General features: G+C 42.5%; 2 protein-coding genes across 2 annotated transcripts; both read left to right on the forward strand.

Moving 5' to 3' along the window:
* The first annotated feature begins 754 nt into the window (after positions 1 to 754).
* On the forward strand, positions 755 to 12,528 carry LOC306922399 (uncharacterized protein). The gene is made up of 3 exons (XM_079499965.1): positions 755 to 1,319; positions 8,525 to 8,657; positions 9,279 to 12,528. Exons 1-3 carry the CDS (start codon positions 1,083 to 1,085, stop codon positions 10,289 to 10,291), a joined length of 1,383 nt encoding a protein of 460 aa, XP_079356091.1. The 5' UTR covers positions 755 to 1,082; the 3' UTR covers positions 10,292 to 12,528.
* Positions 12,529 to 15,313: 2,785 nt separating this feature from the next.
* Positions 15,314 to 22,015, forward strand: LOC306922445 (uncharacterized protein). Its single transcript, XM_079500069.1, has 3 exons — positions 15,314 to 15,719; positions 17,216 to 17,360; positions 18,972 to 22,015. The coding sequence occupies exons 1-3, from the start codon at positions 15,486 to 15,488 to the stop codon at positions 20,030 to 20,032; spliced, it is 1,440 nt and encodes a 479-aa protein (XP_079356195.1). The 5' UTR covers positions 15,314 to 15,485; the 3' UTR covers positions 20,033 to 22,015.
* The last annotated feature ends 30 nt before the right edge of the window (positions 22,016 to 22,045 follow it).

The following is a 22,045-nucleotide window of genomic DNA, read 5'->3' on the forward strand; positions in this document are numbered from 1 at the left end:
GTTCGACAATAAAATCTACACCTAGCCCGATCGTTCATCCAGTATAATTTAAGTCCCGTGCGATATGTACACCATGTTGGTAAGACCATGAATAAGTCATGTATAGCCCCCTTACCATTGGCTCGGCTCTCCCGTGCTGGTAACCTGTCAATTCAGGCGCGGTTGTCTAACATCATACATGGTACACTACATGTAATCTAGCTAAAATATGCAGGGTTTATTAGACAACATTTGGGACACTGAAGTCATTATTTAGCTACACCAAACAAATTACTCAGCTGATACTGACCCCCCCCCCCCCCCCCACACACACACACACACACACACACACACTAAACCTCTAACAATATTAAGATATACACTACCATCCATTTTACCTGAATCAGACATAACACAAACCTCTAAATTAGCAGAATATTAGGATTCCGGGACTGATATATGGTACAAGGAAGCCAGTGAGTAAGTCCATGGGTCCAAATTTGGATTCTACATAGTGAAAAATGATTTGACACCAAGATCATTCAAATAGCACAAGTCTATGGGATTTTATTGCGAAATGCAATATTACTGTATATTCAATGGCGGCCATCTTGAAAAATGGCCGCCATATTGAAATTTTATTTGGCACAATGGTTTTATCAAAAGAGCCATCCCTAAGGAGTATGTGTACCAATTTTGGTGCTTGTATCCATAGATATATATAAACTCTCTATGCTTGTATCCGCAAGTGAACGATTATTTCCGCTATCTGCCCCGCTATTAATAACAATACAAACAGTAACACACACACGTCTACTTGCTGGTATGTGATGGACCAGATGGTATTGGATACTGGATAGCTAGCTGACTCCGTCATTTCCAACTCACTGTGTGAGAAGAATGATCTGCAAGCTCGTTGAAGTTTTTACTCCATGCAGTAGGTGGCCTCAATCGAATCTCATACCATTTTAGCACTGGAAAGGAAGCAAGCACTGCAGCTCAGCTGGCAGAAGAACAAAAATGGTGGACTGTTGACAACTTGTGCTTCCACCAAACAAATCTATTTCTTCAACAGCTACTGTTGAAATTGAAGTGATCCACTCATGTCTACCAACAGCAGCGACTTGTTCCACGCCCAGCTGGCCGCGGTGATCGAGGTCCTGGCGAACAGCGCGGTGGCAGAGATCTGCAAGCTGGTGGATGATGGCTACGCGGTGCTGCAGCTGGAGATCACCCAGAACCAGAGGGAGATAGACGGCCTCAGGAGGAAGCTGCTGGTCGCCAAGTTCCAAACATCCAGACGGAACAACCACCAACGCAGCAGCAGCACCGTGCATCATGTGAGCCCACACCTCGCGTCATGAAATTATTTTGGCGTTGAACGTTGGAACATATTTTGATTTGATTGACTGAATTCTTTATTAGTCAGAAATGCCAAATGTAAGTTACAGCAGGTACAGTCAGACATTTAGGCTAAAAGGATAACACAAAAGTACTGGGGTCAATTGTTTCCATTGTGGTCCTATGTGTTCAATTAATCAACATAGCATTAAAAGCTACACTAATTACATGTCATCAACAAATAAAAAGTAAACACAAAGGAGAAAGAAGGAACACATCAGCAGTGAATGACACTTCCATTCTATGGGAAATTGCATTTTCTCAGGCAGGCTAGTTTTGAAAGAAACCAGTGATTCACATTTTTAATGGATAGTGATATGGTATTCCACATGTTGGTGTGAGAGTGGCAGAATTGTCCCATGTTTCTTCTATAACTGGCCTGGGTGGTACCAGATCGTTGCCGCTCCCTCTTGTATTGTGGCTGTAGGTGTCACATACTTAGGAGAAGTAGTTAGTCAGGTATGAGGGTATCAGGGCACTGCCCCATTTAGCCGCAATTTGCAACTCTAGATTTTTTTATAATGGGATGAATCTAGAGTTGCAATACCCTCCATTGACTTCCCACTCATCATTTTGCGTTTGCGATCTGCTTGTCTTAAACGACGTTAAACTCACCAACATTGCTCCAAGCTTGAATTATTCTCTTTCAATCTGCAAAGCTTGTTTTTCATAAAAATCCCCCGTAGACATGTTATGAGCTACTTTCTGTCAAGAAGAAGAAATGTTGGAGTTTGGAAGCGCTCGTTTGTATTAAGGGGTCGCGCTGCTGCCTCCTGCATTATGTGCAAATGCGAATCAGATGCATGCAGGGACGTTCAGTGACTTACGACGAGCGCTTCCAAACTCCAGCACTTAGAAAAAGAATCACTTGCACATAATTTCTTGACAGAAAGTAGCTCATAACATGTCTACGGGGGATTTTTATGAAAAACAAGCTTTGCAGATTGAAAGAGAATAATTCAAGCTTGGACTACAGCTGCAATGATGGTGAGTTTAACGTCGTTTAAGACAAGCAGATCGCAAACGCAAAATGATGAGTGGGAAGTCAATGGAGGGTATTGCAACTCTAGATTCATCCCATTATAAAAAAATCTAGAGTTGCAAATTGCGGCTATGCCCCATTGACTATATTAAATTCCAACCCCATTTTTATTTGATTAAACCTGTCTTCTTTCTACCCTGAGTGAGGTAAATCTTTGCTATATTGTCACCTTGAAATCATTTGCATTTACATTACTAAGGGACTGTTTGGATCAAAATTATATCAGTATTTTATATCCATGGACATCAAGTGTGGCATGGCATGCTGTAGCAAACTATGGGCCAAATCCCAATTCCTGTAACAGGGAGCATTGTTGTTTTTATTTTCAATTGCTACTAGAATGCTGTGTTAAAAGGATGGCCTGGCCTTGTATTGGCAAGTAGCCCACAACAACTGAAGCATGGCACCTTCTGCCAGAATACACATGTAGGCTAAGGCTACAGTGGTGTATGTGTGCTACCTGTACATTTTATATTGAATAATAGCTACTGTGTACAGTACACAATTTACTAAGATTTGTTATTATGTAGATATAAAGGGTTCCCAAACTTTTCAAGCCGTGAGCCCGTGACCCCTCAAAATAATCTACATTCTACACTGGCCATAATCACTTGGAATTGTAGGCATATTACATTTTAGCTTGACTCGGTTCAACGTCCACAGATTGTGAAAATAGTTACTACATAAGCTTGTAGATCTGCTATTTTCACAATGTTTGACAATTTGGGCTAATTTAGTAATTTGGTATTAAAAGGGTCTTACAAGTACAGTGATTACATTGTCACTTTAGAAATGTGCAGATAGATACCCTGCATACACTTATACTCTGTTGGTTTGTTTACTGTTGAGTGAGAAAACATGTGTTGCACATTAAGCTAATCATCTACGGACCCCCCCACCCCCCCAAAAAAAATAATTTGGGGACCGCTGCCCCCAGTTTGGGAACTACTAATAGCTGCTCTACCTTCTGTTTTATGTTGTCTACTGTATACTGTATGTAAAACAAGCATTTCAATGCAACTATCAACTGTGCAGGAGTTACTATTTATTTAGGAGGTTTATTGGTATGCACACCAGACTATGCTGGTTAAATGGGGTAACTCCATTTCCGCTCCATTCCATGTGACCAATGGGTACGGCAAGGCAGCATTTTATCTCCTTTCCTTTTTAATGTTTTTATGGATGATTTATCTGTACAGTTGAATGCCTGTAAAACAGGGTGTATCATTGGTGACTGTTTCATTAACCACCTCATGTTTGCAGATGACTTGGTGATTCTATGTCCATATAGTGCTGGTCTCCAGCAGTTACTAAAAGTGTGCTCACAGTACGGCCTCGATTTTGATGTCAAGTACAACGCTAAGAAGAGCATAACTCTGATTGTGAGAAGTAAGGAAGACAGTAAGCTGGTATTTCTTGATTTCTACCTGTCTGGAATGTCATTAAAAGAATGCAAAGAGACCAAATATTTAGGTCATTTTATAACAAATGACCTATCTGATGATAGAGATATTTTTAGACAGCGGCGTAAACTGTATGCTCGCTCAAGCCAACACACTCATACGTAAGTTTAATTTCTGCTCTGTTCCAGTGAAAATCTCACTTTTTAAAGCCTATTGTACTCCGCTGTACACTGCCCACTTGTGGCGACACTACAAAAAGGGCAGCCTGCAAAAAATGACAGTGGCCTATAATGACTGCATGAGACTGCTGCTCAAAGCCCCAAGATGCTGTAGTGCCAGTCAAATGTTTGTAGAAATAAATGTACCCACTTGCCCTGCTGTGCTACGAAACCTGATGTATAGATTTATGTGCAGGTTAACAGACTCTGAGAACAGCATCATTGCATCACTTTCTAACCCTGCTAAGAGCTCTGTCAGGCTGTCATCTAAGCTGTGGAGCCACTGGCGTTCTAGCCTGTATGTACAGAGATAAGTCCCCCCTGTTTGTTTATGTTTTGTTTATTTATAGTTTGTTTACTTTTGTGTTTTTATGTTTTATGTGTTCCGCCCTATGGACCCCCCTGTGAGTGTCTTGAATAAAGTTTGAATTGAATTACTGTGTCAATGCACAAAATGCATTGATTTCAGTTAATATACACTTTCATAAGACCCCCTATCCCCACCCCAAGGAACCCTGAGGCGTATTAAAGAACCCTCAGCGTTCCTTGCAGGGGGTCCTTGAGGGGTTAATTCAGACAGCATCATGAAGACATCACCACTATGCACTAGTGTACAGTCCTCTTAGGGGCGACTCACACATGCACAACAGATTGATGTATGCTTGTTGTATGAGACTTATTGACTGATGCAAGCTCACAATGCATTTCCAATGGGAGTCACATGGTTTGACACAACATTTGTGTTGTATGAGGGGGTGGGGGGCAGTCGAAACACAGCCGAAAGCCGTACAACACAAATGTTGTGCCAAACCATGTGACTCCCATTGGAAATGCATTGGGGCAAGATGTATCACACCCTTTGTATACATCTAGCATGCATCAATGTTGTATGCTAGATCGAAAGGTGTGAGTCTGACCTTATCCTCCACAAGCTCATTTCCCAGTGGTGGAATAAGTACTCAAATGTTTTACTTTAAGTAAAAGTATAAATTCTGCAATGTCGATGTACTCCGTTACAAGTAGATGTCCCGTATTCAAAATGTACTCAAGTAAAAGTACAAAAGCATTGGCATCAAAATGTACTTAAAGTATTAAAAGTACTCATATTGCAGAATGTCCCATTTCACAAGTTCAACATGTGTACCAAATCTTTTGAAAATAGCCAATCTACAAGCTCTCAATGCGTCGCGACGCATCTACAATGCAACATTTATACTTTTACTTTTTAGTACTTTTTCCACCTCTGGTAAATACAGAGGCCAAATACAGAAAGTACACGACTCGGGGGAGTCTGGGCCATAATTTTTGAGCGGCGCTAACCGCTAGCCTCCAACGTGTGGCTATGTGTGCATTTCCACCCTGTGACGTCATGTGTCATTCAAGTCATGCGTTTATCATATCGTATATCATATCGTTTCGATCATCGACATAATAATAATACTGTTCCGTTCCCACATACCGGTAGGTTAGCCCACAGACTCGTTCAATGACGCCATTAACGTCCTGCCATTCGATTTTACGGCTGTCCAAATTCTCTGTTTTGCGCAGTGATTTTGAACTTGTTTTTCTCGCAGGCTATTATGTCGTCATTGAGGATCGTTGTCTCTGCCCATCTTACAAAACCCCGTAATTTATACACCGTAATATAAGAGTTTGGTTTTATCGAGCCATTGCTCCTGTGTTCATTAAGTCTATCTAATATGGGTCTACGGGTCATGCCAATTTTGTATGATCCACTTGGGCGTGTGAACAAATAGATATATCCGTCTCCTTCTTCATCTTCGTCTTCGTCAGAACTGCTGGATAACTCACTAACGTCACTGAGGTCAGTACTAGGATCATTATCTGGGGCACTACTACTAGAGGAATCTCTCCCTCTCTGATTCAGCATCTGCGTGCCCAACACGGTTGCACCGTGCCTGACAGCTTGTCTTCCGATACCCCTAGCCTGTCTCACTGCTTCCTTTGGGGCAGATTTCAGCAGCTGTTTTGTCGACTGCCGTGCGATGGACTTGGTCGCCGCCCCGATCGAAACCCCAGTGGCGGCGTCCAAGCCGATGTCCAGGCCCATTCTTCCCACGCCCACAATCACGTCTCCCAGATCCCGTGCTTCTCCAAGTCTCTCCAAGTTTCTGATGATTCCCACGCCCAACACCAGCGTGCTTCTGGTGGCGGACACGTAGGATCTTCTGGCCGCCTCTTCATCTCCGGCGATGTCGTGGATGACTCCTTTGACGTGCCCGACGATTGGGATGCTATCGCAGACGTCGGAGAGAAAGCGTCCCAGTGACATCTTTCCACCTGCTACACAATCCTCTGGTCTGCTCCTGTCAGTCAATTCCGGTGTCTCTCCTCAACAAGCTCCGGTCCAAATGAAGATGAAGACTATGAGGAGCACCTTGATGGAAGAAAAGAAAAAGTTGAAACGATATGGTCCAAAAGGTCTGAGTGCACTTTTAATTCAGTGTACACATAATGTGTGAGACTGCAACGCAATCCAGACGCCCACCTAGAACTTGTGTCTCATTTCGCACAACTTAATGTAAATGCACCTGAAACTCACATAGGCTGATGTTCCATTTCTTTCTTGTTTCTTGTAAATTTCTTGTAAAAGGCCTGAGCCATACGCACGTCTACATTGCAATATAGAGAACAACAGACCGTATTATGATGAGACTGTGACTTACTGTGTTATGTTGGTGCTCCAAACTGTAAACCAGCACAGAGTTGAGACTGAGGACCATCTGTCCTCTCCTCTTAAAGTCTGGCAAGTGAAAGCCACTCCTCCCTTCTCTCAGGCTCAGCCCATCTAGGGAGCAACTGCTGCTAGTGTGTGTCTGTGCCTGCGCCTGCGCCTGCCTGTGGCGTGTGCCAGAGTTCTTGTGTGTGCGCCCCCTGGCTGCATGCATGCGCTTTACAGCAGATCAGGCCATTTACAAGAAATGCCCCCTCCCCAAGCACACAGTCACGTACCACTGACTATGCATACGGGGTAACTAATAATAATACAATTGATTTATAATAACACACTTGACATTCTTGCAAATCTCAAAGTAGGCTATCTCACACACACACACACACACACACAGGGGGGGGGGGGCGTTCCTTGAAAATGGCCTGATCCTCTGTAAAGCAAGTCCACACTGACCACACACGGGCACGCACCCCGTTTATGATATGATCTTTTTTCTGTCTTTTACATAGTACTGTATATTTGTATGTCATTAAATGTTCTGATGATTTGAAAATGGAGGACCCCAATGTAAACAAGCCATTGTGCTTTTCCGGGTATTTCAATCCTTGTATTGTATCCTTGTATTGAACTGTGCTTTCCTCAAACTGTTAATACAGTTTTCAATCAATCAATCAATCAATCAATCAGCAAGTGGTGGACAAGGTACACAACCTATTAATCGAGTACTACTGTATAGAGATTGTCCTGGTCAAATACTAGCCTACTCCACTACTAGTCCTGGTCAAATACTAGCCTACTCCACTACTAGTGAAAGATTGTCCTGGTCAAATACTAGCCTACTCCACTACTAGTGAAAGATTGTCCTGGTCAAATACTAGCCTACTCCACTACTAGTTAGAGATTGTCCTGGTCAAATACTAGCCTACTCCACTACTAGTGAAAGATTGTCCTGGTCAAATACTAGCCTACTCCACTACTAGTGAAAGATTGTCCTTGTCAAATACTAGCCTACTCCACTACTAGTGAAAGATTGTCCTGGTCAAATACTAGCCTACTCCACTACTAGTGAAAGTTGCCCGATCACATTTTGCATGGTAAAGAAATAGATGTGTTTGTTATTGGTTAGTGGTTACAGGTTATGGTTCAGGATTAGATATTTTTTTAAGGGTGCAATTTGGTGAATTAGTTATTTTGTGAAGCGCTAGCCCCTCCTATATACAGCTTTTTATCCCCACACATCACATATTTGCCATTGACAATGAAAGGATAAATTAGGTCATATTTCCATCAAATATCAAGTAAATTCAGTTGTTCGTGAGATTATGTATGATGATGTATAATAATGATAAGAGCACCCCTCATTTCACACTGTGTGATTTCTTAACCTCAAATCTTTTTTTGTCACTTTGATTACAATTTTTCTTAAATGTATCTCGTTCCCATCATAATTGGGCCCTCTGTGTCCTAAACCAAAGATACATTTTGATCCTGACCACACCTTTTTGCACTTATTGTAATGAAAAAGTGCATAGGGCATGTTAAAAATAACTTCAATAGAATGATATTATCAACAATGACTAATAGAAACTAATATACTCAAAATAAATACTGTACTATGGTCAAACACGCTATGCTATTAAACTTCTAATGTTTAAAAAATAGTGGAAATAGCCATTCTACAAGATCGGCTATTATTCGACAGATTAATTCATAACAGATGAATGGAAATAATATGTATGAACGAACGAATAATTAAGATATGGTGATTATGTATTAATTGTGACAGGTGACCCGTGGACCTTCAGTGCCCAGCAGAGCCAGATGTAACCCAGTGACCAAGAGCTCAACACAGGGAACAGGAGGAGAGGAGGGCGCTGGCTTTCCTGTCATCTTGAAAGTGGAGGGTGACACACTCAAAGGTAATGTCTGTCTGTCAAATCAAACACGATGATTTGATTGGCTGATCACCCCATAGCGATGATTTGATTGGCTGAGCAAAGTACATATTGAGGATATAAAGTGACGGCAGTAAAGTGAAGCCGCCAAAAGTTGACATTGGCTGAGCACGGAATGTGATGTATAATGATGTATGCTGATAAGAGCGTCCCTCACTTCACACAAGTGTGATTTTTTTTTTTGTGGCTCTGGGATCCCAATCTGAGAAATTATTAGAATATAATGTCAAAGTCAGTCAAAGTCTTTTCAAAAGTTGTATTTGCTTGTGGTGAAAATCGGCGATTTGTTCAAAACCACGGACGGTGCCGTAGTTTCTGAGAAAAGACAGAAGTGCAAAGGCTGGCAGCTGCTAACATAGAAGCTAATGGCTATGGAGAAACGGAGGCAGTGGTGGCGAGGCGTTAGCAGGCGCCCGTAGCAACCGGAGTGATTCCAACAATGAAACACAGCAAGGCTTTCTTATAGCGATATCAAACGTCTACTTGTCATGAGCGCCCCACATAATTAATTGATATGACGAGTATAACTGTCAATGGCAACAAATGTGGTGTTAACCAACTGATCATTTACTCTCCTCTTTTCAGACATTCAACCCCCAGTCAAGCATGGAAGTAACACAAACACTATACCTAGAACCCTCGCTGTAGAGCCTGAGAATGATCTTCACCGCGTCGACCAGCGATTCAACACCCGTCACCAGTGTAACGGAAATGTAAACCTGTTCACCAGTGCATCTGAGTGGGCAGAAGCTGGTGCAGACATAGAGGTGTGGAATAACGCTGGCAGCCTAACCACAGGGAACTGTTCTCTGGACCCTCCACATAACTCAGGCCCACATCAAGAGGGGAGAACTGGGAGCAACACTGATGGCAGAGAGGCTTCTGGTAAATTGGCTGGTAATCTGGACTGGGAACCTGATATGGTGGTGGTGGATTCTGTTCCAATTAAAGTGGATGAAGACATGAGCTCAGAGTGGAGCATAATAGACAGGGATGGGATAACCAGGTCTGCCAAACAGAGACTCAAGAAACACGGGAGAGAGGAGAAGCTAGAAGCAGCACGCTCAATTCCGACACTGAGCACAGGGACCTTAGACAGAACTACAGATTTAAAGTCAAGTTTGGTTGTTAATACTAGAGCTGCCTATGGTGGCCTCTCCTCTTTCTCCTCCTCATTCTCTGCAATCAAAACCCCCGGACAGGTTTTACACCCTCAGGAAAACGGAGGAGACAATCGGTCTTCTTCCCTCAACGAAATGTCTGCCTCCTCCTCTAGTGAGTTCAGCATGCGCCTGAGCTCCATCCCGCCTATGGCGCTACCTGCCCAGCCAGCCTGTGACGCCGGAGGTCAACCGCACCATTGCGAGCTGTGTGGGAAGTCTTTCAGAAAGTTACAGAACCTGCGACTGCACCAGCGCGTGCACACGGGCGAGAAGCCGTACGGCTGCCGCCATTGCTCCAAGCGATTCTCCCGTCAGCATCGGGTGAAGACCCACGAGCGCGTTCACACCGGAGAAAAGCCGTTCCGCTGCCCCATCTGTGGCAGGTGCTTTGTGGAGTCCAGCAACATGAAGAGACACCTCAGAATCCACACATGATGGTGGTGTTGTTGCTACAGCATTGAAATAAATGACACACATCCTCTGCAAAACAACAGAATCACGCAAAACAGGAAGGGGGCACAGCATCGGCATACGATGGTAGATGACAGATCAGTGAGGTGATGGAGATTGGTTGTAATCGCCTGTACTGTAACACATACAGTACAGGGGCATATATATACATACAGGTTTATGCACTCCGACAATAGCGATGACCTTCCAGGCTTATGCAAAGGTTTAAATGTATTTTAGACAGCAAAAAATACACAGCAAAGGCTAAAGTGTATTTTAGGCGGACGCCATGATCATTTGTAGACCTGGCATCTTGTTTAGACTGATGATCGGTTCTTAGTTTATGTTCCTAGATTACTATTTCTGTCTTTTTGATATATTACCTGTGTGTGTACCTTGCTTACTATGTCAAACCCAGAGACAGACCCAGCCAGCTAGGGACACACATTGCTGTGCATTGGTGTGGCTGCACCACTCAAAAACCTAGATGCCTCATTGGCCGCTGCAGTTTATAGGAGCGGCCTGTATCGCACTGTAAGCAAGGAAGCTTTGAGAAGGAAGAGAAGTGGTCACGTGACTGGGCTGCGCCATGACACTTTCATGGACATTTTCATGGGAGCCAAACTACCCGGAAGTTTGGCAGAAGTAAATGAGAGCTCAGTGACCAGCTCATGAACAAACATTATTTATGTATGACTGAGACCTTTTGTAAAGTAATCACTTCTGGAAAATAACAGAAGACATGTAACACATTATTGTCTACTGTGTTGCTTTTCGATGTGTACACTGTAATTTGTATAGAGGTATGGTATCTAAAGAGCACAAAGTACCTTTCTGAACGCACCAAGTATCGCGATACTTCCCACCGTTTCCTGTCTGGCAGCCAAATCTTGCGATACTTCGGAGCCAGAAACGATACCTGCTGCCGTTTAGATCCTCAGATAAAATTATATACTGTGTACTCTGTGCACATCGAAAAGTAAGTGATTAGAAAACAACCTGTGATATGTCTTCTGTTATTTTCCAGAAGTGATTACTTTACAAAAGGTCTCAATTGTTCATAAATAATGTTTGTTATGAGCTGGTCCAGCCGGCTCCATTCACTGCCATGTATTCATTGCACTTCCGGTGTGAGTTTGGCTCCCATGAAAGTGTCCATGAAAGTGTCATGGCGCAGCCCAGTCACGTGACCACTTCCCTTCCTTCTCAGAGCTTCCTTGACTGAAAGGCGGAAGTCAAGCGGAAAATCCAGAAGGCACGCTGTGTCGCTGCCACTCAAGTGACTACTGGCCAATCACGTGTCTTTTCCGGGACTTATCAATTGAACCAAAGGAGCATGGTAAATGGTGCATTTATATAGCGCCTTTATCCAAGGCGCTTTTACATCCCAGAGCCGCAGGAGGTAGAGCCCTATCTGTCTATTGGCCTCACACACACACACACACACACACGTGCACCCATACACACGCACACTCTCCCACTGGTATTAAAATGTCTGTTCTGCTATTGAAACCACATTGGGAATAAATTATATGTGAAGATTTTTTTTTTAAATTTAAAACGAGCAAGTTATGTTTTTATTTCTGGATTAACTGGTTGTATAGGTGACACTGATGTCGTTGAATAAAATGTAGTTTCTAAAATTGTCTTGTCTAAAATTGAAAGTAAAGGGATGTGCCCTATCCACTAAGGCTTCGTACGCACATAAAGAACAACTGTGCTGTGCTCTGCCTGTGTTTCATGGCCGCCCCAATGCTTTTCCAATGGAAGTCACGTGGTTTGACCAAACACTTGTGTTTGATTGCCCCCCCTCCCCCCATCACACACAACTGTTTGGTCAAACCACGTGACTTCCATTGGAAAAGCATTGAGGCGGCCATAAAACATGGACAGCACAGAGCATGTTCGTCTGATATGTGTGTACGAAGCCTTACAATCTGTTGGTCATGTCATTATAGACAAAACATTGCAAGAATAACCAATCTACCAGGTCACGTTTTTGTGTTTGATTGTGCTTCTGTTTGGTGTAACTTTGTTTTGACAATTGATCTACAAACAATGTTGTATTATTTTGTCAGAACCTAAGTCTGTCATTTAATCTATTTTATTTTGAATCTTACCTGTTCTGTTCCTGTGTTTTACTCTAACTTTAGTAATACTGGTGTTTGAAAACTAAATTTACCAAAGCGGATCAATAAAGATTTATCATATCTTAATTCATATCCATACAAACACATGGTCTTATCTGCTTGCTGGTATGGGAATCGATACCGGCTCTGTAATTTCTAACTCCTAGCACTGTGAGAATGAATTATCTGCAAGCTCGTTGAAGTTTTTACTCCATGCAGTAGGTGGCCTCAATCGAATCTCATACCATTTTAGCACTGGACAGGAAGCAAGCAGAAGAAGTTGGCTTTTATAGACACACGGGGACTACACATTTCACGCCCCCAAATGAGACAGCGGCCCCACTTCTGGTCCGTTTCAACTACTGCAGCTGCCAATGCAATCCCTATGAGAGGCATCATGAAATACCCTAATTTCACTGGTTCATTACTGAGGCTATAGCGATTTTTTTTGTGTTCTAATAAAGTGTCCCATATGTTTGATTTGTCCTTTTCAATGTCACATACCTGCCATCTCAATATACATCCTACAATGTACTATAATATACTCCATCAGTTTGTGAAAAGTGCTAGCATTGTAAATCTCAAGTCAAAGTGGTCGCATGGTATATATGTCACGGTTGCATCCCTTGAGGTTTTCAATACCCAGATATATTTGTTGTATTTCGTTTTATATGATATGTATTTGTTGAAAATGATCTAAACAGCTTCTTGCAAGACTATTATTAATACTCATCTGAAGAATTCACTAGGTAGTTGAAAATGTCAGGATGTCACTCCTCCATTTTGCTGGGTTATTTTCCCATGCAACTATTCAGCAAAGTTAATTATACAAGTTGACAGCGGTAAAACACACCGTCGGAGCTCCGTGGTAGGTAGAACATATATAGTAACCCCGTGACATGTTCAAAATATAGACATGAATAACAAAGTCAGTCGGGATCGGGATGTATATTGAGAATTCCACTCTTCAAAGTCGGCGCTCGTAGCCATATGCTCGTAGCCTCGTAAATGCAGTGACGTCCCTTAAAAGCGACAGGTTCTCTGTCTGCCGTCTCCCCTTTGCTCCCTTAACATTATGGGTAACTCATTCAAGTGGTAAATTAAATGTGAAATACATCCTCTATTGAGAAAACAACAATATATGTTGACAAAGACACTTCATACATTTGGAAACATATTTTTATTCAAATCAATATAGTCTTCAGTTCATTTCATATTATTTTAAAAGGAATACGAGACATCTCACCCCGGTGAGTTGTCTTCACTTTTTGACATGTCGGGGTGAGATGTCCGGTCAGCTCACCCCGGACATCTCACCCCGGAAAGTGAAGACATCTCACCCCGGAAAGTGAAGACATCTCACCCCGGTGAGATGTCTTTACTTTCCGGGGTGAGCTGTCTTCACTTTCTGACATTGCGGGGTGAGTTGTCTGTACTTTCCGTGGCACCCATTACAGTAGGCATAATTCAATTTCGGATCTAACTATCGGTTCCTACAGACGTGCGCAGTCACGGCTAATTATTTATTTATTTAACAGTAAAATCCGGTGAAACACTTGTAAGGAGTAGAGCGTCTCTCTCTCTCTCTCTCTCTCTCTCTCTCTCTATGCAGCATTGAGGGGGGGGGGGGGGGGTCGTTTGTGGATAATGTTTGCGCTTCAAAGGCAGAGTACCTTGATCGACTTCCAGCTGCGTATGGTGTCAGAGAACAAGCTACGCCGCTACCAGCGAAAGCAGACCAAGGCTACACAGGGCAATCTGGCCCAGTTGTGGAAGGACTTGGAAAGGAACGATCTGACCATCATGGACATGCTAACTCTCGCTTCTGAAGTGAATGCCCCAGTGTGGAGATGAGCACACTGCACTGCACAACTTTTGACCAAAATGGGACAGCACACTGCACAACTTTTTTCTTTCTTTTTGTAGATATGACAACTTTTTAGTGCACAACTTTTGACCAAAATGGGACAGCACACTGCACACTGCACTGCACACAGCACAACTTTTTTCTTTCTTTTTGTAGACAACTTTTTAGTGTTTTTGTAGCAAACTGATGTTTTTTTTTTTTTATGACAACTTTTTACTATATTTTTTAGTTTACATTTTTTCTATATTTTTTTGTACAAACTGATGTTTTTCTAAACTTTTGATGTTTACCTTTTTTTTATATTTTTTGTACAAACTGCTGTTTGAACTTTGTTTACAATGTTTCTATATTTAAATAAACTACATTACATTTGACCGTACATTTGACTCTTGTGTTATATTCTTGTGAAATATTCAGTAAAGTATAGCTCAAAGGCTACATTTATTCAGTCAGACTTTTGGTGAGTTGTCCTGACAACTCACCCCTAAACGTGAAGACATCTCACCCCGAAAGTGGCCAAAAGTGAAGACATCTCACCCCGGAAAGTGAAGACATCTCACCCCTAAAAAAGCAGGGGTGAGATGTCTTCACGTTTAGGGGTGAGTTGTCTGGACAACTCACCAAAAGTGGCTTTAGGGGTGAGTTGTCTTGTTACCGTTTGGGGCTAACTACAGAATTTCAATGGACTTCTATGGGCTGGCCTGCAGTATCCGTGCCAACGGACCAGAAGTGGGGACGCTGTCTCATTTGGGGGCGTGAAATTTGTAGTCCCCGTGCTGAAGGTTGTGAACTGTGCAGTTGAAATCAAAGGGAAATCAGAGAGGGTAAAGATGCTGCTGGATGCAGCAAGGAGGTTTTTGAAGGTGGAAGACATCAGTGCTGAAGAGCTGGACAATACTTTGAGAGAGGGGTTTGCACCAACTCAGTCAACTGTGGCTGAGAAATAGAATGGAAATGCCAGTAAAGGGATATATCGGGAACAATTTTAACTGAGAATGCCAAATATAAACCCAGCCTGTGGAGGGCAGCAATATGACAGAAGGCATCCAGTCTGCCGGAAACTATAAGAAGAAGAAGCGGAAGAAGAACAACAAGCATGGCGGACTGTTGACAACAACATCCACAAAACAAACCTATTTCTTCTTCAACACAACAGCGACTGTTGAAGTGATCAGATCCACTCATGTCTACCAACAGCAGCGACTCGTTCCACAACCAGCTGGCCGCGGTGATCGAGGTCCTGGCGAACAGCGCGGTGGCAGAGATCTGCAAGCTGGTGGATGATGGCTACGCGGTGCTGCGGCTGGAGATCACCCAGAACCAGAGGGAGATAGACGGCCTCAGGAGGAAGCTGCTGGTCGCCAAGTTCCAGACATCCAGACGGAACAACCACCAACGCAGCAGCAGCACCGTGCATGTGAGGCTTGTGAGGGACTGTTGAAATTATTTGGCGTTTATAAGTTATTAACAGTTTGCAGAATGGACCCGTACATTTCACATGAAAGCACAACTCAATACAAAGACTTTTACTGTGGACGACACACTTGTTTACAACAGGGTCCACCATTTTCAATTCATCAGAAGTTGAACGTTGGAACATATTTTGATTGACTAATTTAATATTTTTAGTCAGAAATATCAGATGTAAGTTAACAGCAGGTACAGTCAGACAATTAAGGCTAAAAGGATAACAAATGTTATGGTGGGGACTTAATTGTTTCCATTGTGGTCCTGCTATGTGTTTATAATTCATCAAGATAGCATTGATTGATTGAACATTTTATTAATAGTTTGCAGAATTACAGTACATTTCAAGCACAAACTCAATACAAAGGCTGTTAACTGAGTGGACGACCCAATTAAGCATTACACTTGTTTACAACAGGGTCCACCATGTTCAATTCATCAAAACATTTAGAGACGTACAAATAGACACTTCTATATAGACAAAGAACAGTACAGGAATTCATCATAATGGAGGTAAAAAGGGAAAAGAAACATACAGTCAGTGAGGGGAAAATGGGGGGGGGGGGATTAATAGGTAGGTATTAGGTACGTCCCTAACTAAAATGAGAAAGGGGAAAACACACTTCCATTCTATGGGAATTTGCATTTGATTCACATTTTTTAATGGATAGTGTCAGGGAGGGTATTCCACACTTTGGTGGCAGTCTGGCAGAGTAGCAGAATTTTACCATGTTTCTTCTATAACAGGCCTGGTTGGTACCAGATCGTTTCCGCTCCCTCTTGTGGCTGTAGGTGTCACATACTTTGGAGAAGTATATTGGGGCACTGCCCCTTTGACTATCTTAAATTACAATACCATTTTTATTTGACTTAAACCTGTCTTCTACCCCGAGCCAGGTAAATCTATGTTTTACTTTCTTGATCACTCTTCTGTCCTGTCTTTTTGTCAAAAATACAGCTCAAATTGGCCACCTCTGCTTTTTTCTTTTTTGGCTTTTGCCTTTATTTTATATATACAAGGTGCCTGGACCGCTGAGCCACGGCCCACGGCCCAGCCCAGGTCACCTCTGCTTTGCTTGAGATTGCTATATTGTCACCTTGAAAACATTTGCATCTACATTACTAAGGGAATGTTTGGATCAAAATTGTATGTATCTGTGCTTATTGTAATGAAAAATTGCACAGGGCACATTAAAAAGAACTTAAATGGAATGCAATTATCAATGACTGGTAGTAACTAATATACTTTAAAATAAATAATGTACTATGGTCAAGCAGGCTATGCATTTAATACTTTTATTCATACTAATGGTTTAAAAATAATGGAAATCGCCATTCTACAAGCTGTAGATCGGCTTTTCAACAGATGAATACAGATGAATGGAAATAAAATAATATGAATGAACGAATAATTAAGATATGGCGATTATGTATTAATTGTGACAGGTGACCCGTGGAGCTTCAGCACCCAGCAGAGCCAGATTTAACCCAGCGACCAAGAGCTCAACACAGGGAACAGGAGGAGAGGAGGAGGGCGGGGGCGCTGGCTTTCCTGTCATCTTGAAGGTGGAGGATGACAACACACTCGAAGGTAATAAAAACATTATGAGACAAAAATAACGGACATCCTCCGTCTTTGGTGCTGAGACAAACTGCAAAACACCAGAATCATTCATGACGCAAAAGGTGTGTGTGTGTGGTTTTAGGCATGTGTGCAACATGACAACTGTTTTAAAGTAGTGTACAGTGATCCCTTGCATATTTTTTTTCTATAATCTTCTCTTTATTTTAAAGGCGTAGTGAAATTAAAAGTACGTTTTTCACACTTTTAGACCACATCTGTGGTCATCATATGGGCCACCATTTCCGTTTCCCTACACCTTTAACCAACCAAAACACTACATTTTACTAGGGCCTTGAAATACAGTACAGAGGGAACTGATAATTGTGTACCGTCACTTTAAAAGCGTAATGTATACGTCATCGTACATCGGTTTCACACACCAAAAATAGCCAATCTACAAGCTCACACTGCATCTAGTTTTACCGCGTTGTGAGCTTGTAGATCTGCCTTTTCGGCAACGATAGACTGAGAATTAAGTCGCACATTGAATTATTATAACTATGGCAGGGAGGGAGCTTTGAGTTTCCCAAACGTATTATGAATTGGATTATAAATTATGGCAACGCTTGCAGCACCACATGATGGAAGAGTACGGTTGTTCACTGCAGCAGCTGAAGGTTCCTGTGTTGTTTCGACTCGGTGCAGACATGCAAAGGTATCGCATTTGGGTTTAATTCAATGCATTATTGACAGATGCCTATGCATTGTTGAAATGTTCCCTTTCGTGCATGTACTAATTAAGTTAACAACTGTGCTACATTATTGCATTGATTTAGCTCCCCTCTTGTCTTTAAAAAAAAATATATATAACCAAACTTTTTCACCCGTTCCACCATACTTCCACGGCGCAACCATGACGCAACCACCCGTCGTGTCTCAGCCCCCTTACCACCGTGGCCCAGTCAGTTTAGAGCTTGCCCAGTCTTAACTTCGAAGAGAGGGGGTGAAGAAACAAGAAAAACAACAAAAGATAGCCTACTTTGGCAGCCCTTGTGCATGCAAATTTCTGTTGGTAGCAAACTACCGCATGTAAGCCGCCTTTGTTTTAAATTGTCCCCCATTATCACGTCGGCAAAACCGTTCACACCTTTTTGATTGATTGATTGAAATATTTATTAACAGTTTGCAGAATTACAGTACATTTCAAGCACAAACTCAATACAAAGGCTGTTAAGTGTTAACTGTGAGTGGACGACCCAATTAAGCATTACACTTGTTTACAATAGGGTCCACCATGTTCAATTCATCAAAACATTTAGAGACGTACAAATAGACACTTCTATATAGACAAAGAACAGAACAGGAATTCATCATAACAGGAATTCATCATAATGGAGGTAAAAAGGGAAAAGAAACATATACAGTGAGGGGAAAAAGGGGGGGGGGGGGCGGTGGGGGGGGGATTCAGATTTTACGGGGGCCAGTTTCGAATTGCAGCCATCCGTAGGTGCCCTTTGAGAGCGGTTTTGAAGGAGTCAAGGGATTCGCATGTCTTAATGACTGTTCCACATTTTGGCTGGAGATGTTACTTTTCAGAACTTTTAATAACCAACTGATAATTTCCTCTTGTCCTTTCAGACATTCAACCCCCAGTCGAGCATGGAAGTGAAACAAACACAACACCTAGAACCCTCGCTGTAGAGCATGAGAATCATCTTCACTGCGACGACCAGCGATTCAACACCCATCACCATATTAACGGAAATGTAAACTTGTTCACCAGTGCATCTGAGTGGGCAGAAGCTGGCACAGGCATAGAGGTGTGGAATAACGCTGGCAGCCTAACCACAGGGAACTGTTCTATAGACCCTCCACATAAATCAGGCCCACATCAAGAGGGAAGAACTAGGAGCAACACTGATGGCAGAGAGGGATTTCCTGGAGCTTCAGAGGACCAGGGAGGAGACATTTCTGGCGACCCGAGTAATGTTGCTCCATTCCTGGCTGGTAATCTGGACTGGGAACCCGATATGGTGGTGGTGGATTCTGTTCCAATTAAAGTGGATGAAGACATGAGTTCAGAGTGGAGCATAATAGACAGGCATGGGATAACCAGGTCTGCCAAACAGAGACTCAAGAAACACGGGAGAGAGGAGGAGCTAGAAGCAGCGCACTCAACCCCGACACGGAGCACAGAGACCTTAGACAGAACTACAGGTTTAAAGTCAAGTTTGGTTGTTGATACTAGTGCCACTTCCTACGGTGGCCTCTCTTTCCCCTCCTTATTCTCTGCAATAAAAACCCCCAGGCATGTTTTACACCCTCAGGCAAACCGAGGAGACAAACAGTCGTCTTCTCTCAACGAAATTGCCGCTTCCTCCTCTAGGGAGTTCAGCAGGCACCTGAGCTCTATGGCGCTACCCGCCCAGCCAGCCCGGGACGCCGGAGGTCAACCGCTCTGTTGCGAGCTGTGCGGGAAGACCTTCAGAAAGTTTCTGTCCCTTCGGCGGCACCAGCGCGTGCACACAGGCGAGAAGCCGTACGGCTGCCGCCACTGCTCCAAGCGCTTCTCCCACCAGCATCGAGTGAAGACCCATGAGCGCGTTCACACCGGAGAAAAGCCCTTCCGCTGCCCCATCTGTGGCAGGTGCTTTGTGGAGTCCAGCAACATGAAGAGACACCTCAGAATCCACACGTGATGACGTTGTTGCTACAGCATTGAAATAAATGACACACATCCTCTCTCTCTGGTGCTGAGCCGAACTGCAAAACAGCAGAATCATGCAAAACAGGAAGAGGGCTCGCACAGCATCGGCATTCGATGGTAGATGATAGATCAGTGAGGCGATGGCGATTGGTTGTAAGTAAGAAATACAGGCTTATGCACTTCGACAAAGAGATTCTATATAAAGAGACGACAGTCCTCAAATATGTATCACTCCAATATGGCGGGCTTGGCGGCAACACTTTGTCTATGTAAACCTTAGGTAGACACCTCAAACACGCACGGTTGCGCGTGCACGTACATACATGCGCACACATGCACCCTTACATTCTGAATGAATATGTTACTAATTTCTGTTTTGATCCATTCATAAATATGATAAATAAATGGGTAAATAAATATATGAGAGTAGAATAGGATTAAAACAAGTTTTGTACAGCATGACTTTTTAATGTTTTTTAAAGCAACCGGAAGTTACGTCATCACTCCAATATGGCGGAGGTGTCGCCTCTTTATATAGAATCTCTTTGACTCTGACAATAGCGATGACCTTCCAGGCTTATGCAAAGGTTAAAATGCATTTCAGATTGCAAAAAATACATAGCAAAGGCTAAAGTGTATTTTAGGCAGATGCCAGGATCATTAGTGAACCTGGCATCCTGTTTAGACTGAGGATGATGATCGGTTCTTGGTTTACCTATGTTCCTAGATTACTATTTCTGTACATTTGATAATTGCCTTTGTGTGTACCTTGCTTACAATGTTCACTCTGGATTAAGAACTGCAAAAGTGCCTATAAATTGTACGACTGAAATATAGAGTTGAATAGTACTCACTGTGCGACTAGACTAAAGAGTTGAATATAACTCTGGCGACAGTTTTGAACCACATGTAAGGCGTCAAGGGTGCAGCCACTCCAATACCCAGCTTTGTCCATCCCTGGCTGTGTCCCTGTGTCCCTATGTATGTTTAGGCTACCAACAGGGGGCAGTGTTGCAACACTCACTTCAGACTGGTCTGATTTCTTTCATAATGGGATGAATCTAGAGTTGCATACCCTCCATTGACAGCCCACTGACTGAGCTCAGTGATCCAAATTGAATTTCCGATCTGCTTGCATTAAACAACGTTAAACTCATCAACATTGCAGCTGTAAGGCAAGCTTGAATTATCCTCTTTCAATCTACAAAATGTTTGTTACATAAAAATCCACCGTGGACATGTTATCAGCTACTTTCTGCTAAGAGTCCGTGCTGTGATATTATTTTCTAAGTGTTGGGGTTTGGAAGCACTCGTTTTTATTAACAGGTCTTTCTGCTGCCTCCTGCATTATGTGCACATTCGAAACAGGTGGTATGCAGGGCCGTTCAGTGACTTCGACGAGCGCTTCCAAACTCGAACAAATAATCACCTGCACAGAATTTCTTGACAAAGTAGCTCATAACATGTCTACGGTGGATTTATTTTATTTTGTATTAAAATGCCTGTTCTGCTATTGAAACCACATTGGGAATAAATTATATGTAAAGGAAAAAAAGTTTAATTTAAAACTGATTCCAGCGAGTTATCTTTTTATTTCTGGATTTACTGGTTTTATAAGTGACACTGTCGCTGAATAAAATGTAGTTTCTAAAATGGTCTTTTGTCTAAAATTGAAAGTAAAGGGATGTGCCCTATCCACTTACAATCTGTTGGTCATGTCATTATAGACAGACAACATTGTAATAATAACCAATCTATGAGGTCACGTGTTCGTGTTTGATTGTGCTTCTGTTTGGTGTAACTTTGTTTTGATAAGTGATCTATACTATAAACAATGTATTTTGTCAGAACCTATTTTATTTTTCTTACCTGTTATGTTCCTGTGTTTTACTCTTACTTACTGCTGTTGATGACAACTACATTTACCAAAGCGGATCAATAAATATTTATATCTTAATTAATATCCATACAAACACAGATGGTCTTATCTGCTACTTGCTGGTAT

Source organism: Electrona antarctica (genome assembly GCF_951216825.1).
Source record: "Electrona antarctica genome assembly, chromosome: 4".
NCBI classification, from domain to species: domain Eukaryota; kingdom Metazoa; phylum Chordata; class Actinopteri; order Myctophiformes; family Myctophidae; genus Electrona; species Electrona antarctica.

Coding starts and splice junctions, on each gene's coding strand:
- LOC306922399 (XM_079499965.1), top strand. CDS start 1,083: ATGTCTACCAACAGCAGCGACTTGTTCCACGCCCAGCTGGCCGCGGTG. Junction 1,320..8,524: donor GCAGCAGCACCGTGCATCAT/GTGAGCCCACAC, acceptor TAATTGTGACAG/GTGACCCGTGGACCTTCAGT. Junction 8,658..9,278: donor GGAGGGTGACACACTCAAAG/GTAATGTCTGTC, acceptor TCCTCTTTTCAG/ACATTCAACCCCCAGTCAAG.
- LOC306922445 (XM_079500069.1), top strand. CDS start 15,486: ATGTCTACCAACAGCAGCGACTCGTTCCACAACCAGCTGGCCGCGGTG. Junction 15,720..17,215: donor GCAGCAGCAGCACCGTGCAT/GTGAGGCTTGTG, acceptor TAATTGTGACAG/GTGACCCGTGGAGCTTCAGC. Junction 17,361..18,971: donor GGATGACAACACACTCGAAG/GTAATAAAAACA, acceptor TTGTCCTTTCAG/ACATTCAACCCCCAGTCGAG.